Below are 22,568 nucleotides of genomic sequence, written 5' to 3'. Positions count from 1 at the left end.
TAAAAATCGAAACTAAAAGAAACAAAAATAAAATTTAAAATATCGCACGGTTTGGAAAGATTTTAAATGTTCATCTGTGTTCTGTGTGTTTTCGCAAAATGCAAAAGTCAAAAAATAAAATCACTAAAGTAGATGACATATCATGATTTAGTGTTGATCAAAAAAGATTAATTAATTAATGGGGAAAAAACTAAGTGATGGATGAATTTAAAATATTTAATTCCTGTGAAAAGTTAAAGGCTTTTTAACCTCCTACAAATGTGCCAAATTAATTGACAATCGATTTTGTTTAATTTCTATTTAAAATGAATAAATATATATTATTTATAACAGTTTTTTTAGTTGTTGAGTTGTGTTCTTCACAACCAGTAACTTTATATATAAATTCCAGTGTTACTGATTACGTTCTGCCTTGTGGTGCAACTTTGGAAAATGCTTGTCCTGATATCGTTAATGCACTTGCCTCTACACAGTCGAGCGATGTTCTTCTTAGCTTAGGAAATACCACACTTACCGGTCAAAACAATACAAACATCCAGCTTGTCAATAGAACAGTAACCATCCAAGGAAACAAAGATAGCTATGCCACCATTAACTTGGCTGGCCAAGGTGCATTCTTTATCATCCAAGACTCAGAGCAACTCTATGGAAATACCAGTCTTACCTTGCAATATCTAAATATTGCAAATGGTACCGGTTATGTCCTACCACAACTAAACGGTACTTTCGGTGGGGTTGTATTTCTCAATACTTCATATTATTATGCATTCAACACTATTTTACTAGATAGTGTTGTAGGTTTTAATAATCAAGCTACCACTGGAGGTATACTCTATATTCAGAGCAACGGTTCGCCTACCAATGTCACCGTTACCAACTCTGATTTTAACAACAACAATGCAACCAACGCATCGATCATCTTTGGTCAGTACATTCTTATGACCGTCAGTAACACCAAGATCACTAGAAACAATGCTTTCGATGGTTTGATGAATTTCGTTGCGGCATATGTTCAGCTCGATCGAGTATTGATCGATTCAAACAATGCATCCGTTTCATTATTGAATTTCAACAGCACCAGATATGTCGGTATCCAAGCTCTAACACTCACAAACAATTTACTTGACTTTGTTAACAAAACAATTCAAAGTGGTTTCGTAAAATGCTTCCAATCCGATCTATCATTCGGCGGTAGTTCCAATTTAACCGACAACTTTGGTGCATCTGTAATCTATTACCGATCTATTGGCAAAACCTTGACTATTAATAACTCTGTGATAGAGTCTAATAGTGGATCGCTATTGGGTGGAGCCATCTCTCAGAGATATGGTTCATTGGTAGTTAACAACAGTTCGATCTCAAGGAATACCGCTGGTCAAGCTGGTGGTGCTATCTATTTGATCAGTGCAACCAGTGCCACTATTACCAATAGTACAATGGATGAGAATGCCCTTGGAGTTGTTATCAACGGCACCAGTAGAGTCGCTGGCTTTGGATCTGCTCTCTATTTGAGTGACACAACCAATGTTATTATCAACGGTGTCGTTTTCGATAAGAACACCGACAATGCCTACGGTGGTCCAATCTTTTGTTCAGGTTCAAACGTCACAATGAACGACATCAAGACATCGAGTGACGAGCTTGTTTATTGTAACCAATCAGTACTCGATACCAAATGTACATACCATGGTAATTTCGGAGAGGAAATATGTCCAGAAAAGAAATCAAAATTGAAACCAGGAGTTATCGCTGGTATCGTCATTGGATCAATCATTGGTCTACTAATCATAGTACTTTTTATCTATATTCTTAAAAAGAGACACCATAACAGATCTAAATATTTAAGATACAACTAAGACCCAAATAAAGAATAGTTTGTATAAAATAAACAATAAACAATAAACTAAATAAATTTTTTTATTTTTTTAAAAAGAACAACAAAAAGAGAACGATAATATTAAAATGGTATTAAACTCTTAAAGTTCAAGGAATGACAATAATAAAGTTGAATTTCCGTATAACCATAAGGTTATATATTTTTTCAATAAACTAAATGTAATAAAATAAATTAAAAAAAATAAAAAAATTAGTTAATCGAGGTTGTGTTCACCCACCACCACCACACTACTTTCACAATTTTTAATTAATAGTTTTTAATTATAATAATTCGATTGTTTATTTATTTATTATTATTTATATTTACTTAAACTAACAAAGATAGATATTAACTAATTGTAAATTTATTAATATATTTGTACATTATTTAATATTTAAGATATAACTAGTATTTTATTTTATTTTTCTGTGTAAAAGATGAAAGCAGTAGGTTCTGCAGTTGGATCAAAAGTAGGAAGCTCAGTAGCTTCCTCTTTCTTACCTAAATCCGAATTAATGATCAAAGCTGGAAAGTATGCTGGTATTGCAACTGGTTGCCGTAAGTTTTAGATTGGTAAAGAGAAAAACAAAAAGAATTAAATATTAATTTTTAAATTTTGTTTAAAGTGTTGGTTGCTTTAGGTATTTTAATTATATTCTTTAGTCATTGGATTGTTGGACCAATCTCTATTGCATTGGGTGGATTCATGCTGATATTGGAAATTGGCACATTCATTTTGGTGAGAGTCAAGTTTTTGGCAATGGTTTTCGACTACAAGATTCGTGGTCCCATTTACATATTGTTTTGTATACCACCATTCTTCACAGTGTACACCATTGCACCAGCACTTGGATGTATCATCACCGGTGGTATCTATGCTGTTCTCGGTTGGATAAAGAATGAATCCGCTGCCTATCCAGAGGCTATGCCACAACGTGATGCCGAAGAGGCTCGTGGTGCAAAGAAATCGTCGCTCTCATCTCAAGGTGAAGCTCCAGGTCAAGATACTGGAAGACCAAAATCTGGTTTCTTTGGAAAATAATAATTGATCAATAATTAATACAAATTTACAAATATATATATAAAACAAAACAAAACAAACGAATACTGACATTTATGATATAAATACCATTTCACCATGTTAAATTATTATATATTTCAACTTTATAATAATATAGATAGATAATAATAGATAGTTTAGATAAAGAAAGTATAATCTTCTAAAGATGTAAATAAAAAATTTTATATTAAAACAAAAAAAAAAAAAGGTATTTGTTCTTATTTATATTTTACTTTATTAACTATCATTTAAATTCGATTCATATTAAATGATGATTGTAAGCTTTGTTGTTGCGTTGTTGTGTTGTTATTTTTGAATAGTCATATATGTACATCATTTTTTGAGATTATCTGTATTTGTGATACTATCTATTTAGTTTTGGTTTGTTGTGTTTTTTTGTTTTTTTTTTTTAATTAAACTTTCTAAGATTTGATAGTTCATCTAGAATAGCTTGTAATGTATCGTCTTGAGTGTCTTGGAATCTCTTTAGACTAACTATTAAACTCTTTGCTTCATCAGAGTTTTCAGGACATAGATTGGCAAGACACGCAACTTCAAATTCGTCTAAATCTTGTTTCGACAAAACACCTCTAACTTGTTTAATCGATGCTTTATTCTTATATCTACTGAATCTCTCTGCATATGCTAAAGTTTTATGAAATGTTCTATAATTGCAATAATTTAGGTTAAATATATATATATATATATGATATCAATATTATAATATAAAGAGTATATACTTACTGAGGAAACTCTGTACCTTCAGTTGCGAATTCCTTTCTACACTCAAGCAAAATAGCAACCTCTGAATTTAAAAGAAACTTTGCATTCTTTAGATCTATAAAGTATCAATATTTAATAAGTAATCAATTTCCCACATTGTGTAACTCTAATATATTGAATTTAATTGCATCTACCTTTTGGGAACTTTAAAAGTGAAAGATCTTCTTCTTCTTGAATAACACCTCTTCTAAAACTTTGATCACTATTTCCACTCATATCGATAACTAGACAGTTTAAACTTTATATAATGAATCGATTTTGTTTTAATTAATATTTAAATTTTTAAAAAAAATAAAAATAAATTTTCAAAAAAAAAAAAAAAAAGAATAAAAAAATAAACCTACAAAACGATCCTTTCAAATGTTTACATAAATATCTTTTACAAAAGTTATAACTTGGTCTTAGTTTAAAGGTTTTTTATTATTTTATTTATAATTTTTTTATCTTATTATTTTTTGAAATTGAAATATTAATAATATTAACTATAAACTATACATGCACCACACATTTCTCTTTGACAATGATCTTTCGATTCAATGGATGACCACTTATCTTTTTCAATTGAGTAAATGTGATTACCATAGGTCTTACCACCCAAAACGAATATATTGGATTGTGTCGAACTGAATCGATGGAAAACCGTTTTAATGTTACGAGGTGAATAGACTGTGCTAAGATCCATTGTATCATCATTGTATCGCTTTGTATAGGTTTTCTTGTTGATATCAATCTTAAAGGTATGTTTCTTAATGAAAACGTAGAGTGTATCTTGTTGTTGATCAAAGCATACCAATGGTTGCGCCAGCAATCGGTAGATATTATAAACATTTGAGAATCCCTCTGCTATCTTTATGGACATGTGAAGTGTCTGCTGTTTCTCACCAATGATGGGATTGAATCTCCAAATCTCGTAGCCATCAACCATTCCATAGGGTCCTGCATACGACATCGTTAACATATAAATATATCCATTGGCAGTGGCAAATGTGTAAACTACAAACACTGGCTTTATCAATTCATTCATAGTGGAATATCTCTCGAAGGTCTGTGATTTAATATTGAATCTATCAATTCTATCGAGGTCTTTGAGTTTTTGTTTTTTATAGTTATGACCACCAATCAAATAGATATGATCGAAACCATCGTAGCAAGCCAATATTCCTTCACCTCCATCGATACCATCCATTTTGGCTGTATGACTGACCATCAGAGTCTTTGCTAATATCTTTTGGTAGCCATTGATATCGAAACCACCGAAAACATAAATATGTTCGAGACGGCTGTCGGCAACCACAGAGTGAGATGTATGGATACCTCTCAATGTCTCCACCTGCTTCAAACTGTAGTCAGAGAGTGACAGCAACGAAGATTCATTCTGACCAAGTGTAAGTATAGATATACTCTTGAGATCTATAGATTTCTTTATATTATATTGAATTTCCTCTACTTGTTTGGCGTCTATTCTTATTGCGAAATTACATTTCAAAAGACTGTTGTTATTGATATGAGATTTTCCTTTCTTTAGCGATTGATATTTATCTCCAAATTGCTGAATTGACTTTAAAATCGACTGTTCATCGCCATTGCCGTTGATAGCCGAATAATCATTTCCAATCTTTGGATTCTCTTCACCTAAAATATATCCATTTCCGTAACTGTGTGGTTTCTTAAAAACGTCACTCTTGAAAAATTCACTACTCTGATCACACTGATTGATTATTGTGGCAAGTGTATCCATATCTGATGTATCAATACTTGGTCTTGAAAGATAACTATACATTGATTCCTCTTCTTCTGCTGCTGTTTCTTCCTTGTTTCCATCACCATCCTTTTGAAATTCTTCTTCTTCTGACTTTGTATCTTCTTTTTCTTTCTTGTTTGTTGTAGAACATTGATTATTTAATTTCTCGATTTGCATTATGATTGATCTTAATGATTTCATCTCATTTATTTGAGTTGATATGTCTACACCAATCTTTTCCAGATCCTTTTTGATTGGTATCTTTAGTTTGCTTTCTTCAAGGATGAGGTAGTCGTGCAACTGTCGGAAATGATTCGATATGTCATCGGTGATTCTGGTGAGCGATTCAAATGAGTAGGTTGACAACTTTATAGATTTCCACAGTTGCTCAACTCGTTGGTGGATCTTACTGTTGCCTCCAAGTTTTTGAATCTCAGATACCGATTGATAAGCATGTCCTTTGTGCTCCCACTTATTCAAACAATCGGCACAACCAACTATATTACACTCGAAACAAATTAAATTTTCAAGTCTATTATGTTCTGTACAGTTATTCATTTTATTATTATTTATTATTCTTCTTGGTATTAAACAAACAAATCAATTGAACAACAAAGAAATTTCTTTCAAAACAAATATAAATGAAAAAATAAAATAAAATAATCATGTGATCATTTTAATATCTAAAAATATCACTTTAGTAAAATCGAATAGGACCCTGGGTTAGTTCAATTAATTAATTTATATGAAAATTTTATAAAATTTATAGGGGTTACAAAAAATTAATATTAATTAACTTTTTTTATTTAAAAAAAAAAAAAATTGAAACTCAAAATTGGTTTTTTTTTGCAAAAAAAGGATAGCAGATTTGTGGTGAAGTTTGGCTCTATGGATAGTGGAATTGGTCGTTCCTGGGTTGCACAGCTCACCGATTTTGGAGAATTGACTTTCGATGTAAAAATTTTTTTTTTTTTTTATGTAGTAAAACACCTTATAATCTTTTAATTTATAATTTTCTTAATTATTTATATAAAATTGATGAATATCCTCTCAATTTTCAAATTAGAGATAGATATTATTTAATCATATGAATTCATCAGATCATCCATATCATTATTATAGTAATAATAACAACCATCAAAGGAATAAAAGAAAATCAACAGAAACCTATGACTACTCTTTACTCGCAACAAACGATGGAGAAGAAGAGGTGATCGATGACAATGTTGACCAATACTATGAAGAAATAGATGACAATCACATAGAATATGAAAATGGAACAACGGAAAACAATCTTTCAACTCACAAGTTTCATATCCAACAACAGAAAAAGACATTACCAAACCAACAGCAGCAAAATCAACAATTAAAATCTGAACCACCATGTGCGAATGTATGTAATCAATTCTTATTTACTATTATTGTGGTTATGTCTAACTTTTATTTTTATTTTTATTTTTTAAAAAGTTCAATATTAAATATAAAGATTTATTAAAATTGGAGGGGTACATGGCACAAAAGATTGATTGTCCTGGGAGTGTAGCGGAGGATAGTTATTTAGAGGAATTTATTTTGAGGTTTGGATTGACTCTAAATGTTTGTACCGATATAGAATGTTTCTTTGGCAGACGATTCATTGGTGGTTCAATATACAAAACACGTCAGACTGTATATCTACCGGATGAGTCCAACAACAACAACAACAACACTAATAATAATAATAACAATAATAGTAATAATTTAAATGACCCAACAAAAATTGGATTGAGATGGAAAACAAGTGCTCTAAAGTATTGTGATATGGTTTGTAAATATACTATACTAAGAGAAGAGGACATACATATGTTCCTTAATTACCTACATCTTGTTAAACAACCAAATGGAAAGCTTGATCATAAGTCTAAATCTTCGATGTTAGTAAATACCAAGGCACTTGGTGTTATCTTTCCAAAGTTCACCATTTACATTTCAAATTATAAATGTAATTGTTTCAAAACTCATCCTCAACACAACAACAACAACAATAACAATAATAATAATAATAATAATATCAATAGCAATAATAATAACAGTAATAACAGTAATAATAACAACAATTTAAATACAACAATAACACAGCCACAACCAATACAACAATCAAATATTATTCATTTAACTGGTAGTAATATCAACAATATAGTTGATAATAACATCAATAATAATCAAAATAATAATATTAATTTTAATTCAAGTAATAACTTTAATAATAATATACAACCAAAGAAATCTAGATTATCGGATGGAGGACATAGTATAAATAATAGTAGTATTAATAGTAATAATAGTGGAAGTAATTCGAATAATAATAGTTTACAAGGCATTAATAATAATAGTGAAATACAAAAGGTAGCACAACTGCTTACAAATAGTATTAATAGTAGTAGTCAGTTCAATGACCTTATGGGTAAAGTGAATTGGTTAGAGTCGAAATTCAATGGTTATATTAATACCAACGAAAGTAGATATAATACAACCGTTCAAGATCTAATAAATACAGTACAGCGATTATCTAGTCAAGTCGATTACCTATATGCTACAAAACAACATAATAATTATAATAACAATACACAACCAACATCATCATCATCATCATCATCATCACCGTCCATGATAAGAAATAATAATCAAAAACTTTATAGTTTTCCACCTTCATCACCTCAAATACAACAACCACAACCACACATACAGCAGCAGCAACAACAACAACCACAATCTTTAATATCTTCACCGATTTCAACACCACAAGCACTATCACCAATTCCCACAACAATATCAATACCAACAGTCAAGAAACTTGGATTCATCTATTCGAGTACAGATCCAGTTGCTTTGAACCTGACCGAGCTGAATAGATTCAGAAGCAATATAGGTATTAGTGATCGAATTATGTTTAATTGTATCAATTTCTTTCTGGCGAATCATTTCAAACACGATTGGGATCATGCCAAGCTAGCTATTTTCGACACATTTTCCTTTTCCGACAGACCACTCGATCTCCAATTGATAAGCGAAGACAACTTCAATCGTCCACGCACAATGTTCAGCTTGATTCCATTCAGCGATCGTTCTCAACATTGGAAACTCTATGTGGTTGGTCACAGTAAATCCAATAGTGACTCCATTGTTTCGTACGACTCTCTTGGCAGCGATGTAGCCAAAGGCGGCTATGTAAAGATACCCGACTCCATATCGACCCATTTCCGTTTAATCCCAGAGAATCAGTCGAAACGAGTTATATTTAGACATCATCCAAACACATTGACAGTAAATGACGATGGGGAAACCGACACCGACCCCAATGCAGTTGCTAGTGGAAACGATTGTTCAGTTAATTGTGGCCTCTATGTTTTGGCAATGATTGAACACATCATTAAGAACTACGATCAACTCTCTTTGTCATCACCAGAGAGTTGTCAACTAGAGAAAATAGATGTATCTCTGTTTAACGTTGATCAATATCGAAAGCGAATAATAAGTCAAATCATTGATAAAAAGAAAGAATACGATAGAAGCTATAGTCTTCCAATTAAACAAATAGCTACTACAAATAATAACACCACAACAAACAATATCACAACAGCAACAACAACAACAACAAATAATAATACAACTGGTTTCAAACCATTTGGTGAGAGTGAAATCAATCATATTGTATCGATATCAAGTACACCTGCAATCTCTTCACAAACCCAACCACCTAAATCCAAATTTAAATTATCATTACACGCCACACCAACAAGTCCAGAAATATTATCAACCAATCCAAATCTCCCTAAACCAGAAATTGTCCAAACCAAACCACTCGTTGATCTCGACTCAATAGCACTAACGGCCAACAACTTTTATACTTCAAAGTCACGTGATAGAGTAGAGGTTTTTTCAGAGAGCTACAAAAGTAAGGTGTTCTTTCTGGACAGTGAAATCAAACCGCTTTTTGACTTGGAGTCAATCAGTGATCCCATTGCCAACATGGAAACATTGATGCCTGTCTGTGCTACACTGATGCCAAAGCGCTTAAAGATACTCGACCGTTACACTACACTCGAACAAAAGATCATTACATTCGTTTCGTTCATTCCAACGGTGACATCGCACGCCTACGACAAGATAGTACGTTCCTACTTTAAGAAGGATGGAGAATCTTACAAACTGTTGGTTCGTGCATGCCAGCAGTGTAGAGGATACATTCACAATCACATTCAACAGTACAACTACGATGTTCCGATGCAATACGACGATATAAAGCGTGACTGGATGGGTGGCATCAAAGAGTTGACCGGTGAGGAATTCGATGAGACACTGATCACCGTGTTAAACATCCGTAAGAACGTACAGACCATCGAACTACTACTGAGTTATCCACCTATCAAACCAGAGATGGGACTGCTCTACAATCCTATATGGCTTGGAGTGGCACCGACTACCCACAATTCACACAAGACTGCTGATGCACTCAAACGTTATTTACTTACAAAATATAGGGTACTGAATAACATCCACTCTGATACTGTCATGAAACCAATACCTTGGAAATGAATCAATTGAAATAACATTACGAATAAAAGTTTTAATTCACTCTTTTCGAAATTTAAAACCTTTCAAAAAAAAAAAAATAATAATTCATTTTCAAAAAAAAAAAAAAATCCATCTTGTAAAAATGGGTACCTGATCAGATATTTTTTTCCCCTCCTTTTTTTCATACAAAAGTTATTGCCAATTTTTTTTGATCATTTTTTAGTTTTATTTTGTTGTATTATTATACTATTTATAGAGTATTTAGAGTTAGTATCAAATAAGTATATTTGGTCAATCAAACAATCAATCAAACATTATTTAGTTAACTGATTTTAAAAACAATCCGATCATTTGACAAATAAATTATTAAAATAGAGATTAGTTTAATTTAGTATTAGTAGTGCAGAGACAGAGGTGCTATGACAATCATTCTATCTATTAATCATTCTCTTAAATCTATTAGTCAAAAACAAACATACCTATAGCTATCAGATATTTTTATTAATTATTATTATTTTCGATTGTGTCCACACAAAAAAAAAAAAGAGAGAGTTTAGAGATTACTTATTTGACGACAAAAGATGGAGAAATAGATTATTTTTTAAATCAAATTTATCATAATCCGTAATCAATCAATCAATCAATCAATCAATCAATCAATAAATCAATAAATCAATAATCATATATCATAATCACCACACCTTCAAAAGTAAGTACTTACTTATCATTGTTTTATATTTCAAATGGTAAATACCTAACGAATAGAGACTAAAATCAATTGATTCATATGAATCGATTTATTCGTTTTTCAAGATAACAAATCAACAAATCTTTTGTTATACAATTTATCATGTCATGTCATATCCATAATCAATATAGGTTCACCACCATCGATATAAATCATTAAATATTATAATGTTTTAAAAACAAAAAAAAAATAGATGGGGTTTTTGTGTGATGGATAATTATTCTATACTACACACCCCCACCACTACCACTACCACACCACCTAACAATCTTATTAGTAAATAATCATATGAATTTTTTTGATTGATTGATTATTTTAGTAACAATAGTCTGATTAATTATGATTGTTTTAAAAGTATAATTATTAATAATTAATACCAATAATCATTATTGTTTGATTGACCAAACTCAATAACTCCCACAACCACACTCTCTTACTAATAATAACAAAATTTTAAATATAAATATAAAAAATCTAGGTATTTATTATTTTTAGTCTTTTTACTCTCCATCAAAACAATTTTCAAAAAATAGAAATATAAATATCTATTATTACTTTTTAAAAAAACTATATTTCTAAAATTTATTTATTATAAAATAGTTTTCATTGATATCAATCATGGATAGACAATCTGGAGTGTAAGTAAAGAAAACAATTACACTAATAAATTATAATACTAACTATTATTATTCATATAGTCTTAAACCAATTTCAACGGTTATTCCATTTCCTTTAAATTTCGATAATCAAAAGTTTGGTGAAATGTATAAATCCTATAATAAGATTATGATTTTAGCTAGAGATTTGAATACACAGATCGAAGTACCAGAGTTTGTAGTAATTGGAAAAGACAACGTTGGTAAATTCTCTTTGATTCAAACTTTTATTGGTTATCCATTGGGCGAGATCACCTCAACTCTTCGTCCAATCCTCATAAATCTCGTCAACAATCCAGCATACGATCAACCACACATTCTCTTCAAACGCGATCGTTTCCTCAAGAATTTTGAAGTAGACAAAGAAGTAGCTCTCGACCAGGTAGCTCGTGAAATCGCCACCAGAAATGTCGTGTCAACCGTGCCAATCAAGATTCAATTTGAATATCGCTACTGTTTGAATATGCAATTCATCAACTTGCCAGAGGCATCCGATGAGGAAACCATTCAAACTTTTGCACGTCCCGCTCAGAGAATGTTGTTGTTTGTCGAACAGTCCGGACCCTCTGTTTCTATGGTGGATAGCGCCAAGCGTTACGATCCAAAATTGGACCGTTCCATCTTTGTTTTCACTGGATTCTCAGAGTTCCTCAAGACGTTCACAAATGCCCGTGATTTGAATCGTGCACTCTCCCAGCCAAACGCCGATGCCCTCACTTTCTTCTTGACACTTCCAACCACCGCTGCCAACAAGTCGGCATTGAACGAAGCCATTCTCCAACTTCAAAATCGTGATGCTGAAGTGTTGGAACAGCTCCAATACGACCGTCGTTTCGAACGTTCCATTGGTTTGACATCGTTCCGTCATGCAATCAGCGAGTTGACATGGCGTCGTTATCAAGAGGCAATTCCAGAGGTTTTGAAGCGTTTGCGTGCATTCCGCAAGTCAAGCGAAGAGCAACTCTCCAAGTTGAAGGGACAGCTCGACAATATGAATGCCGGTAAACTCCGTATCATCGCTTCCAACTATGTTATGGAATTCCTCCAATCCATTGAGAAGCTAGTTGTCGGAACACTCGAAGGTAATCCAACTTTGAACGGTCAAACACTTAGTGAAGAGAAAGCACAAGATGAAACTGGTGATTGGCGTGATCAAAATCATCGTCCAATTATTTTGAATTCTTCATCCGTACAATTCGCTGACTCAAAGGTTTATGGAGGTCAACAGTTTGAACGTCTTCTATCGGAATTCAAAGCTATCTCTGATAGCGTTGAGTTGGCACCATTGTCAGCCGACGAAGTTGCTACATCACTCGGATCGAACCGTCCAAACAATGTCTCTGTTCTTGCATGGGCTGCTAGTGATCTCGCTCAAAAGAAGTCAAAGGAAGCATTGAAACCATTGGTCGACCAACTGTTCCGTCGTGCCATTTACATCTTGCGTCGTCTCGTTGATATTGTCGATCGTATGATTGAGAACAAACGTCGTATCCAATTGCGTCGTGCAGCTTCCTCACCAACATTTGACAGTGCTCCAATCACTCTCAATAGCTTGCGTCCAGGTGGTATCTCTGTGAATAGCCACAGCAGCTCTTCCAGTCACCATTCGTCAAGCGCCAACAGCTCGTCGCTTGTCAACATCGACGACCATCCATACTTTACTCACTCCATCAAGGAGATGTACTTTAAGTTTATCGACCAGATCGTTATGACCTGTAAGAGCAAGTGTATCGATGAATTCTACACTACTCGTCTCATCTATTGGGAGTTGGCCAACAACGACGACTTGAAGTCGCTCTCTGAAGACAAACAAACCGACACCCAAGCCATCGTCAACAAGTTGGCAGCCAAGTTGTTCCGTGATATCAAGTCACGTATCACCAAGAACATCATGTTGAAATGCTACAACTACTTCTTGATTCCAATGCAAACCGACCTCTGGGGTGAAGTACAAGGAAAGATCACCATCCTCTCTGACGTTATGTTGGAAGAACTCTTTGAAGTCTCAGTCACCAAAGACAGACTCAAAGAAGACGAAAGACACCTCAACCAAATTACAAATCAATTCATCCAACAAGAGGAAGGTTTCCTTACCGCTGCAAATACATTCAGTCATCCAGTATTCTAAAATTAAAAAAATTAAAAAAAACAAATTTTAAAACAAAAACTAGTACTTTTATTTATATATAATACTTCAAATGTAAATTAAATAGGTATTATTTAATTAATTAATTTATGTTATTAAAATAATAATAACATTGTTTAAACAAGAATTGTTTTGTTTTTTTTTATTTAATTTAATTTATTCTTGTTGTTATTAAGGTTTGAGTAAAATTTAGTACTTTTTATCATTTTTTTTTATTGGTAATAAAGTAAATCTTAATAATAAATTACAAAGTGGAATGATATCACCAACATCATTACGTAGTTTGATCATTCTGAAACCAGGACGGATATTTTCGACTCTGATACTGTAGTGACCGATACGATTATGTCTGTGGAAGGCATCCTTATCGTCTACTCTAATCAACAACATAGCAAGTTGACTGTTAATCAATGGGAAGGTAAATTCCTCTCCCCAATATGGATTGAAACCATTGTTATCTTTAAAGATAATAAGAATTAGCAAAATGATTGAGATAATAATAATTAATAATAAACATACCGATAACTTTAGTCTTGTATTCTGCTTTATCATATTTGCATCCATGAATTGAAACAGTTACGAATGGATCAATTACTTCACCACCAGTGGTTTTGGTATATTTTGGAAGTTGACGACCACTGATAACTTCGACACAAAGCTTGGAGTACTTTGATGCTGGATGTCTGATTTGAATGGTTGGGTCGAATTGCATTGATGGGTTGCTCTCAAACCAGAGTGCAGGTGGTTTCAATACGAAACCAGAGCTACCATTGTCATCAAACATACCCTCATTGACCCAGATTGGTTCGGAGCTGGTCTGATGATTGAGTGCAATCATTTGCATTCCCAAAGACCATCCTGGACATGGATCGAAATTGGAGGAATCGAATCTTGTACCTCTTGGATATCCACGAATAAAGTGAGTTTGTGTGAGATTGACAACCTTACCAGAGTCATAGCTGCCTAGGACATTGTTAATGGCACCCTCTGACAATGAGTGCATGTAAGCTGGTGATTTCATCTTTGATAAATCCGGTGACTTGTATCCTGAACCGATCAAATAGATCAATCTTGAGAGTTCATCTGCAATCTTTACCTTGACAGGCTTCTTCTTTGCACCATCGTCTTTCTTTTTCTTCAATTTCAACGAGGTGGCTAAAGATGATCCTAACTTTAGGATACTGCTGCTGGTTGATGATGTCAACGATGGTGAAGCGGCAGACGATGACGATGAAGCAGAGACTGAACCGGCTGAACTATCCAACTCTTCCTCCTGTTCATCTTCATCCTCATTTAGGATATCTTGGATTTCACCTGGGGTGGTTGCAACTTGAGCAGCACGATGTCCCTTCAAAAGAATCTTGTGCTTCAATTGTTCAAGTGTTGGGAATACCTTGGCATCTTCGGCCAAAGGTGTTGGAAGCATATCTCCAAAGATCTCTACAAGATGGTGAGCCATTCTAATCTGTTGTGGAACAGAGCAATGCACTTCAAGGCTCAGAATAACTGGGAATGGAGAGATTTCAAAAGCACAAGTTTTGATAGTTTGACAAACATGTGAAAACTTGATTTGACTAGTCAAGGTCTTACCATGGAAAATAATTGGTTCACCATCAGCACCATCCCAAACATCAACTATTAATAAGTTTGTTAGTTATTTAAATTATTAAGTTTGTTTTTTTTTTTTTTTACTTACGTTCAACACATCTAACACCAGATTTCAATGTCTTTACATACATTTCACTAGATGATTCACCTTTGAGTTGATGACCAGCCAAATAAGTATTATGAGAAGAGTTGATAAAGTATTCAGTGATTGGTCTGTTTGTATCTTGGTAGATGGTTCTTGTCTTTGGAATGGCAGCAGAGTTGAAATCACTGACGATGTAATCCTCCAACTGTTCAAAGAGAATGTGTGGCAACTCTTCATGGTTGTACTTGGTGATTAAAGCGATACAGTCAGATTCCTTCCAATCCTCTTGTTGCTCCTCTTTGAAGAATCTGATCATCTGTGGGATGGTAAGATGTTGAGCTGAATCTGAAGAGTAACGCTCAAAGATCATCTTGATCTCTGGACGTGAACGTAGGTATTTCAAGAGATCAGAGAACTCTACAAAGTCGAGATTACAGTCATCGTTACGATCGACCATTGCCATCATACGAGCCAACATCTCACTGGAGGTGGTATAGTTCAGTCTCTCCAACAACTTTTTGATTTCATCACGATTGAGTGAATCCTTTCCGAATGAATTGAACTCACGCATGACAAATCCCATTTCATTGTCGAGTGACTTTGCCGAGCAAATGGTGTGATAGAAAGCTGACACCATCAAACGTCTTTCCTGCTCTGTTTCACAGATGAAATCCAATGACTTACTCATGTTTCTCTTTCCAGTGTACATCAATGAGAACGACTTGCAATTGGCAACATCAATCTTGTGATTAACATCTGCCTTCAATTGGTAATTATTGAATACATTTGTCTTTTGACCAACTCTAATCTCATCGATTTGAGATAAAGGAACTATTTATAATTAAAAAATATATATTAATATTAAATATTAACAATAACAATCCATTTAATAAAGATACTTACTTTTCTTCTTTGAACAAAGTAACAAATGTTTTCTCAAGTTGAAAACTATTTTTTGGGTATTAGCTTTTCCCTTGGAATTGATAAGAGTGATTGGAACTCCAAGTTTAAAATTCTCCAAGTCATTAAATATTTTCGAGGTATGCTCTTCATCTATAATAATAGTTTTTGATAAAATTGACTATTAATAAATTTTTTTCTTTAAAAATGATAATAAAGAAATAAATAAAATACAAACTTTCCAATCCTTTTGAATCAACTGCTAATGGCTTTCTTAAACTATCGAAATTGAAATGCTGTTGAAATTCAAGCTGTGAAATAATTATTGAAAGTTGATGTAAATTTGATAAATCCATAAATAAATATAATTATATGAATAGAATGAATGTATAAAAATAGTTTGTTTAGTTTTTAGAGTAAATTAAATTAATAATAATTTAAAACAATAAAATTTAAAGTTTACGTACCATTCCATTTTCATAGATCGTATTATCAGCGGAAGTAGTATCGGCCATCTTGAAATAATGATGATTATTAAAAAATTAACAGTCTAAGGGTCAAAAACAAAAAAAAAATCTTGTGGGGGTGGTCGCAAGTTGATGATATACCTCCTTCAATAAATAAGAGTAGTGTGTGTAAGTATGGTTGTAATATTACATTGAAAATTTAAAGGAATTGAAATTAAGACTTTGCTATTATCAGTGATATTAATAAGATTGAAATTGTGGAATTCGCTGGCGAGCGTTGTTTGTGCGTTCAAAGTCTGGTGTTGTTGTTGTTGTTGTTGTTATTGTAAGCATTGTAACTCACATATACAAGGTTGGTGTCTACGAATGTTTTTGTAATCCAAATGTCTTAATGTCATATTATCTTTTATTTTTTTAAAATTTTATTTTTTTAAGGTTGTGTGTGTGAGTGGTGGGGTGTTATTCTTTTTTCAGCATTGGGCAAAACATAGATTACTATCTTTCTTTTACTTCATTGCAATATCATTATAAGATGATGTATAGTTACAAATAAATATTGATATCTATAGATAAAGATAGTTTGTGTTTGTTTTTACAAGATAATATTTACTTTTTATATTAACAAACTATTACTTCTTTTAGTTATTTTTTAATGTATAAATATATTTTCAAAAAAATAGTCTATTTATATTATTTTAGAACTAAAAAAGCTTTTAACAGTTTCAACTTGTAAAGTAAAGATTTCTCAATGTTATTTCAATAAACACAATTTTGAACATTAAGTAAACCTTTTTTAAAATTTTTTAAATTTTTTAAATTTTTTTTTTTGTTCACCAACACTCTTCGCAGTTAGATTTTTTATTTTTGTTTACAAATTAAGGCGTTTTTAGTAATTTCGTTGAATTAATAGATCTAGATTTTTTTTTGTGTTATTTCTGACTTGACGATATGAAATAAATGGTTCAGTTCGTTTCCGATTTAAGATATGATCAATGTTTTGTGTTACCTTTTGTTAAAAAAAAATAAAAAATAAAAAATTGTTTAACAAAACAAATATATCAATCAATTAATTGTAATATCTTATAATTTATATAAACTATAAATTCTTTTAGAGAAAATATGAAAACAAATCATCATATTATTAATCGTCATGGTTATAGATGTGGTCACACTACGTTTTCATTTTTTTTTATTGGACGAATACATTGAGAGTTGTTTTTTACAAACATGTTGTACAAATAAATAAATTATTTATTAAGCAATTCATAATAATAATATAATAATAATAATAATTCATTTATTTATAAATAGAATTTTTATTTTTAATTTTTTTAATTTTTTTAAAATCTAATCAACAAAAGTAGATTGTTATTTATGATATAAAAAATAAAATAATAATAATAACTATGAAAGATGACGATAGTGATGATACAGTCTTAAGTATTGATATTTTGCAGCCGAATGCTGTATCTAGTAATACTACCAATGAGCTACAACAACAACAATTAATACAACCAATCGATAATAGTAATAGTAAATACTATAATAAAAACAACAATAAACATCTACAACAACAATTTAATTATATAACATCAGCATCGTCATCCCCGATTCTGTCAGCTTCTGCCTATTTCAATAATGGCAAAGTTAACAATGATAACGATGACGATGATAAATATCAAAAGTATCAGAATAATTCGTTTCTAAACAAGATTACAGAGTTCCTACGTAAAAGTCCGATATTACTATCATCATCACCTTTATCATCTCAATCACCATCCAACAATAACAATAACAACAACAACAACAACAATAATAATAATAATGATATAATATCATTGGATCTATCATCATCAGACAACTCTAATAATAATAATAATAATAACTATGATTATATAAAGATATACAAAGTAACATTTTATATGATAGCACTCTATCTTATTTACGGGTTGCTTCAAGAGTTTATATTTAAAAAACAAGAGGTCAACTTCTTTTCACTCTATTCATTCTCACAATTCTTTGTTTCATTCTTATTTTCAATTAAAGGATTGATCGATGAATCAACCATCCAAATTATACCGACTTCTTCATCTTCTTCACCATCTTTAAATTCACAACAACAAATTAACAATAATAATAATAATAACCAACCTCATCCATTTTATAATTTCTTACAAGAGCTATCATTTAGAAAGTTAAGGTAAACTATAGATTATCAACTATACTATTTACAACATATATATTGATAAATACTAATAATACTTTTTTTTTATTTCTAGATTATATATATTTTTATCATTAGTTTTAATATCAACAAAGATACTGGGAAATGAATCACTAAGGTTTATCAATTATAAAACAAAGGTGATGTTTCAATCATCGAAATTGATACCTGTGATGATCATCGGTGGCATTTTATTTAGACGTTCATACAACATGGTTGACTACCTCTCTGTGGTGGCGATGACCTCTGGTTTGGTATTCTTTTCGATTGGTGATTCCATTTCTTCACTTTCGTTCTCGCCGATAGGTTTGTTACTAATCGTTGGCTATGTATTCATTGAATCCGTAAAATCGATACTCTATGAAAAGATATTAAGAGATTTTCAATCTGAATTAGAGTTGGTCAGTATTCAATAATAATAATAATAATAGTAATAGTCATAAAGATAAACAATTTTACTAATATTAATATTGATATTCTTACTTTAAATTATTTAGTCATTATTTACAAATTTCTTTGGAACTATAATGTCTCTACCTATTGTATTTATGTCAGGTGATCTAAAGTCATCTATTATCTTCTTTAAAGACCATATTCTCATTTTGTTGTTGTTGATGGCTTTCATATTGCTTGGTTACTATGCGAATATCACATACCTACATCTGATGAGAATCAGTGATTCGTTCTACGCCAATATGATATCGTCGTTCCGCAAGTTCATTACCATCATTATATCTTTTCTTTTCTTCAAAGATACCTTCTTGCACTACCATGCATTTGGCATAGTTCTATTCTTTTTAGGTTTAGGTTTAGAAATGAAACACAACTATTCAACAAAAGAAAAGATTAAAGTGTAATTTATAAATAAAATTTTGTAATAAAAACTACTTGCACACGCAATACATTACTTTCCTAAATTACTGATTTAATCGTTTAAAAAAAGCTATTTTATTTTATATTATAAATTACAAATAAGAGTTATCCAAGTCGTTCAATTCAAATGAAACGGTCATTGGAGCTATCCTACTATTATTATTATTATTATTAAGGTCTTTGGTAAATGAACTACTAAATTCACATGTTATCTTAAACATCTTTTTGGTTAGATACTATTATAATAGTTTAGTTTGAGTAAAATAGTTATATTAATACATACCTGTGGTAATTTCTCCTCTTGATTTACAGAGAATACAAATGATAACCCTCTATCTGAATATTGTGAGCTATAAAAACTTGCTATATCTTTTAATTGTTTCTTTGTCTTGTTGGTTGTAAAGAAAATAAATTGTTAGTTTAAGAGATTTTTAACCTAGATTCAATATGTAAATAACATACTTTTGAATAAAATATTACACCAATAACTACACCAACAGATCCAAGAGTAGAAAATACAACTACTAAGATAGATTTTATTGTTTTACTATTGATTGTAATCGATACTAAACAACTTAGTGCAAACATAAAGCCAAGAAAGATAAATGAAATTTTAAAAGTAGGCCACCTCAAACATTTATTAAAACTATTTAATATTTTAATGTATTCATCATTTGTCAGTAATAAGTCTAGAGGTGACGGAACTGGTTGATCCAAAACAAAAGCATCACCGTTTTCCCTGTTACCTAATATGACTATCTTTCCCATTGCTATTCTAGTTATTATTATTTTTATTAATGCACAATGTAAATCTTGAAAAATTTTAATTTCTTTTGATTTAAACTCATAAACGATGATCCTCATAACATTCTAGATATTAAGTAAACTTAAGATTCTTAAGAATCATCACTATTTTTTTTTCCAAACAAAGAGTTTCCATTCCAACAGCTGATGTCAGAATTCTGAAATCTTATTGATCCAAGAAAAAATCCAAAAAACAAAAAAAAATACAAAAATCTTGAAAATAAATTTAGATAATCTTTAAAAATAAAATAAATAAATAATATATTTAAAATAAGTTCAAAATAAAATAAAAATTAACTAACTTTAGTTTCAAGTTGAACAATAGTTTAAAGATATAAAATTAAATAGACAAAATTTCAATTTTTTTGAAATTGAAAAATAAAAAAAGATGTTAAACAATATTTTTATCTACACTATCGGTTACCTTAAAAAGTAACTTACCGTTAGATATTAATAAAAAAAAAAATAAAAAAAAATCAAAATAATTCTGAATTGACTTTAAATATAAAATTATATATGAATCGTTGATTATAGTCCAAACAATTTAATTTATTTCTATCTCTAGAATAACAATAATTATATTTATTTATAATTAACTACACGTGATATGTCAATTTCTTATATTCATATTGAATTTATTATTTGTTTCCAGTTTCACCTCTATTGCTACTACCAAACAAAAAGAGAAAGATAATGACAAACAATATCAAGTTCATAGTTGAAGAGGAGGAAGAGAAAAGAGCTGTCGATATTCAAAGTATTTTCATTCCTTGGAAGATAGATCCCTTCAATATGAAAAAATTCATTACAACCAATAAACTATCCTCTATTCCAGGAAATGATACCGACCAAGTCTGCTGTAAGAGAATCAATGTCCCCATTTCCACACCACTAGATATCCAATGTATACTTCCAAGATCCTCTATCTACATGGAGCAAAGTCCGATTGAACAAATCGAAGAATACACTGAACATTTACTCATCGAATGTGAAGATAATGTATTCTGGATCAAAGATAACTCACCAGAGATTCAAAGACAAATCTTTGAAATCAATGCTCAACTATTGGAATGGGTTGAATTAAATCATATTAGTGGAAATATATTTGACGACAAGTCAATGTTTAACTTGGGTACACAAAAAATAACAAAATAGTAAGTATTTTCTATGCGCTATGCACTGTATTAAATGTTAACAAAAAATCATTATTATTCAGTATACCTTCTATATCATTTATGACCGAAGCAAGATGGAATTTAGTATTGGATTCAATGAAGCATCCTAACCAACCACAGACTCAACATCCTGATTTTGTCATCGAACTGAGATCGTATGAGCAAGGTATTACAAATCAAATTCCTACACTTCACAAGAAGATGTGTAATTGGATAAGCTCTGGAGTGGAATCGGCAATACTCATTGATGGCTACGAGAAACAAATCTTCATCTATTGCCACACCTCAAAGATACAAGAGAATAATAACAACGACCATCCCGATACCATCCAACAAATAATACAACTAAATCACTCGAAACAAAAGATAAAACAAGATATCAAGCAGATTGAAGATTACTTGGATAAACAAGAGTCACAAGCTAACAACAACAACAACAAAACATTTGAAATAATTGAAAATATGTTAAGACAAAAGCGTGAGCAACAAATGGTAATGGAGTGTAATCATCAATACTTTCAAAATCTACAACCAGTTCCTGGATATAACGATATTTCAATGAAATGTATTCCAATGTTTAATAACAACGACAACACAAGTAAAATCGATGACAACCAACAACATAATTTCATTACATCATCTATCCAAGATAATAATAATAATAATAATAATAATAATAATAATAATAATAATAATAATAATAATATTAATGATAAAAAACAATTAAGTCAAGAACAAGCCAATTGTCATGACACGAGATCCAATTTAATATTGCATTGTGTAGGCGTCATGAACGGCTTTAAAATAAACCTGTCAAAGATTATTTTTTAAAATCAATAAAAAAAAACAAAATAAACCCCAAAAAAAA

The 22,568-nt window shown here is 31.2% G+C and overlaps 8 protein-coding genes across 8 annotated transcripts; 5 read left to right on the top strand and 3 right to left on the bottom strand.

The window, feature by feature from the left end:
* Positions 1 to 305: 305 nt before the first annotated feature.
* PPL_10078 (uncharacterized protein) lies at positions 306 to 1,856 on the top strand (the record flags this gene model as incomplete). Its single annotated transcript, XM_020580862.1, has 1 exon — positions 306 to 1,856. One exon carries the CDS (start codon positions 306 to 308, stop codon positions 1,854 to 1,856), a length of 1,551 nt encoding a protein of 516 aa, XP_020428447.1.
* A 457-nt stretch (positions 1,857 to 2,313) lies between these two features.
* PPL_10077 (uncharacterized protein) lies at positions 2,314 to 2,918 on the top strand (the record flags this gene model as incomplete). The annotated part of the gene is made up of 2 exons (XM_020580861.1): positions 2,314 to 2,434; positions 2,503 to 2,918. 2 exons carry the CDS (start codon positions 2,314 to 2,316, stop codon positions 2,916 to 2,918), a joined length of 537 nt encoding a protein of 178 aa, XP_020428446.1.
* Positions 2,919 to 3,345: 427 nt separating this feature from the next.
* On the bottom strand, positions 3,346 to 6,018 carry PPL_10076 (RNA polymerase II core subunit; the record flags this gene model as incomplete). Its single annotated transcript, XM_020580860.1, has 4 exons — positions 3,346 to 3,601; positions 3,681 to 3,774; positions 3,854 to 3,943; positions 4,215 to 6,018. 4 exons carry the CDS (start codon positions 6,016 to 6,018, stop codon positions 3,346 to 3,348), a joined length of 2,244 nt encoding a protein of 747 aa, XP_020428445.1.
* Positions 6,019 to 6,547: 529 nt separating this feature from the next.
* Positions 6,548 to 13,546, top strand: dlpB (dynamin like protein; the record flags this gene model as incomplete). The annotated part of the gene is made up of 6 exons (XM_020580859.1): positions 6,548 to 6,853; positions 6,928 to 8,931; positions 8,995 to 9,372; positions 9,706 to 9,828; positions 11,363 to 11,400; positions 11,461 to 13,546. The coding sequence occupies 6 exons, from the start codon at positions 6,548 to 6,550 to the stop codon at positions 13,544 to 13,546; spliced, it is 4,935 nt and encodes a 1,644-aa protein (XP_020428444.1).
* Positions 13,547 to 13,753: 207 nt separating this feature from the next.
* On the bottom strand, positions 13,754 to 16,672 carry plc (phosphoinositide-specific phospholipase C; the record flags this gene model as incomplete). Its single annotated transcript, XM_020580858.1, has 6 exons — positions 13,754 to 14,022; positions 14,084 to 15,199; positions 15,261 to 16,088; positions 16,161 to 16,310; positions 16,396 to 16,468; positions 16,625 to 16,672. 6 exons carry the CDS (start codon positions 16,670 to 16,672, stop codon positions 13,754 to 13,756), a joined length of 2,484 nt encoding a protein of 827 aa, XP_020428443.1.
* A 1,358-nt stretch (positions 16,673 to 18,030) lies between these two features.
* Positions 18,031 to 19,264, top strand: PPL_10073 (uncharacterized protein; the record flags this gene model as incomplete). The annotated part of the gene is made up of 2 exons (XM_020580857.1): positions 18,031 to 18,824; positions 18,904 to 19,264. 2 exons carry the CDS (start codon positions 18,031 to 18,033, stop codon positions 19,262 to 19,264), a joined length of 1,155 nt encoding a protein of 384 aa, XP_020428442.1.
* Positions 19,265 to 19,813: 549 nt separating this feature from the next.
* Positions 19,814 to 20,489, bottom strand: PPL_10072 (uncharacterized protein; the record flags this gene model as incomplete). The annotated part of the gene is made up of 3 exons (XM_020580856.1): positions 19,814 to 19,957; positions 20,005 to 20,109; positions 20,184 to 20,489. 3 exons carry the CDS (start codon positions 20,487 to 20,489, stop codon positions 19,814 to 19,816), a joined length of 555 nt encoding a protein of 184 aa, XP_020428441.1.
* A 729-nt stretch (positions 20,490 to 21,218) lies between these two features.
* PPL_10071 (uncharacterized protein) lies at positions 21,219 to 22,531 on the top strand (the record flags this gene model as incomplete). Its single annotated transcript, XM_020580855.1, has 2 exons — positions 21,219 to 21,679; positions 21,742 to 22,531. 2 exons carry the CDS (start codon positions 21,219 to 21,221, stop codon positions 22,529 to 22,531), a joined length of 1,251 nt encoding a protein of 416 aa, XP_020428440.1.
* Between the last annotated feature and the right edge of the window lie 37 nt (positions 22,532 to 22,568).

Source organism: Heterostelium album (genome assembly GCF_000004825.1).
Source record: "Heterostelium album PN500 unplaced genomic scaffold PPL_scaffold12, whole genome shotgun sequence".
NCBI lineage: Eukaryota > Evosea > Eumycetozoa > Acytosteliales > Acytosteliaceae > Heterostelium > Heterostelium album.
This window is presented reverse-complemented; position numbering and strand designations above follow the sequence as displayed.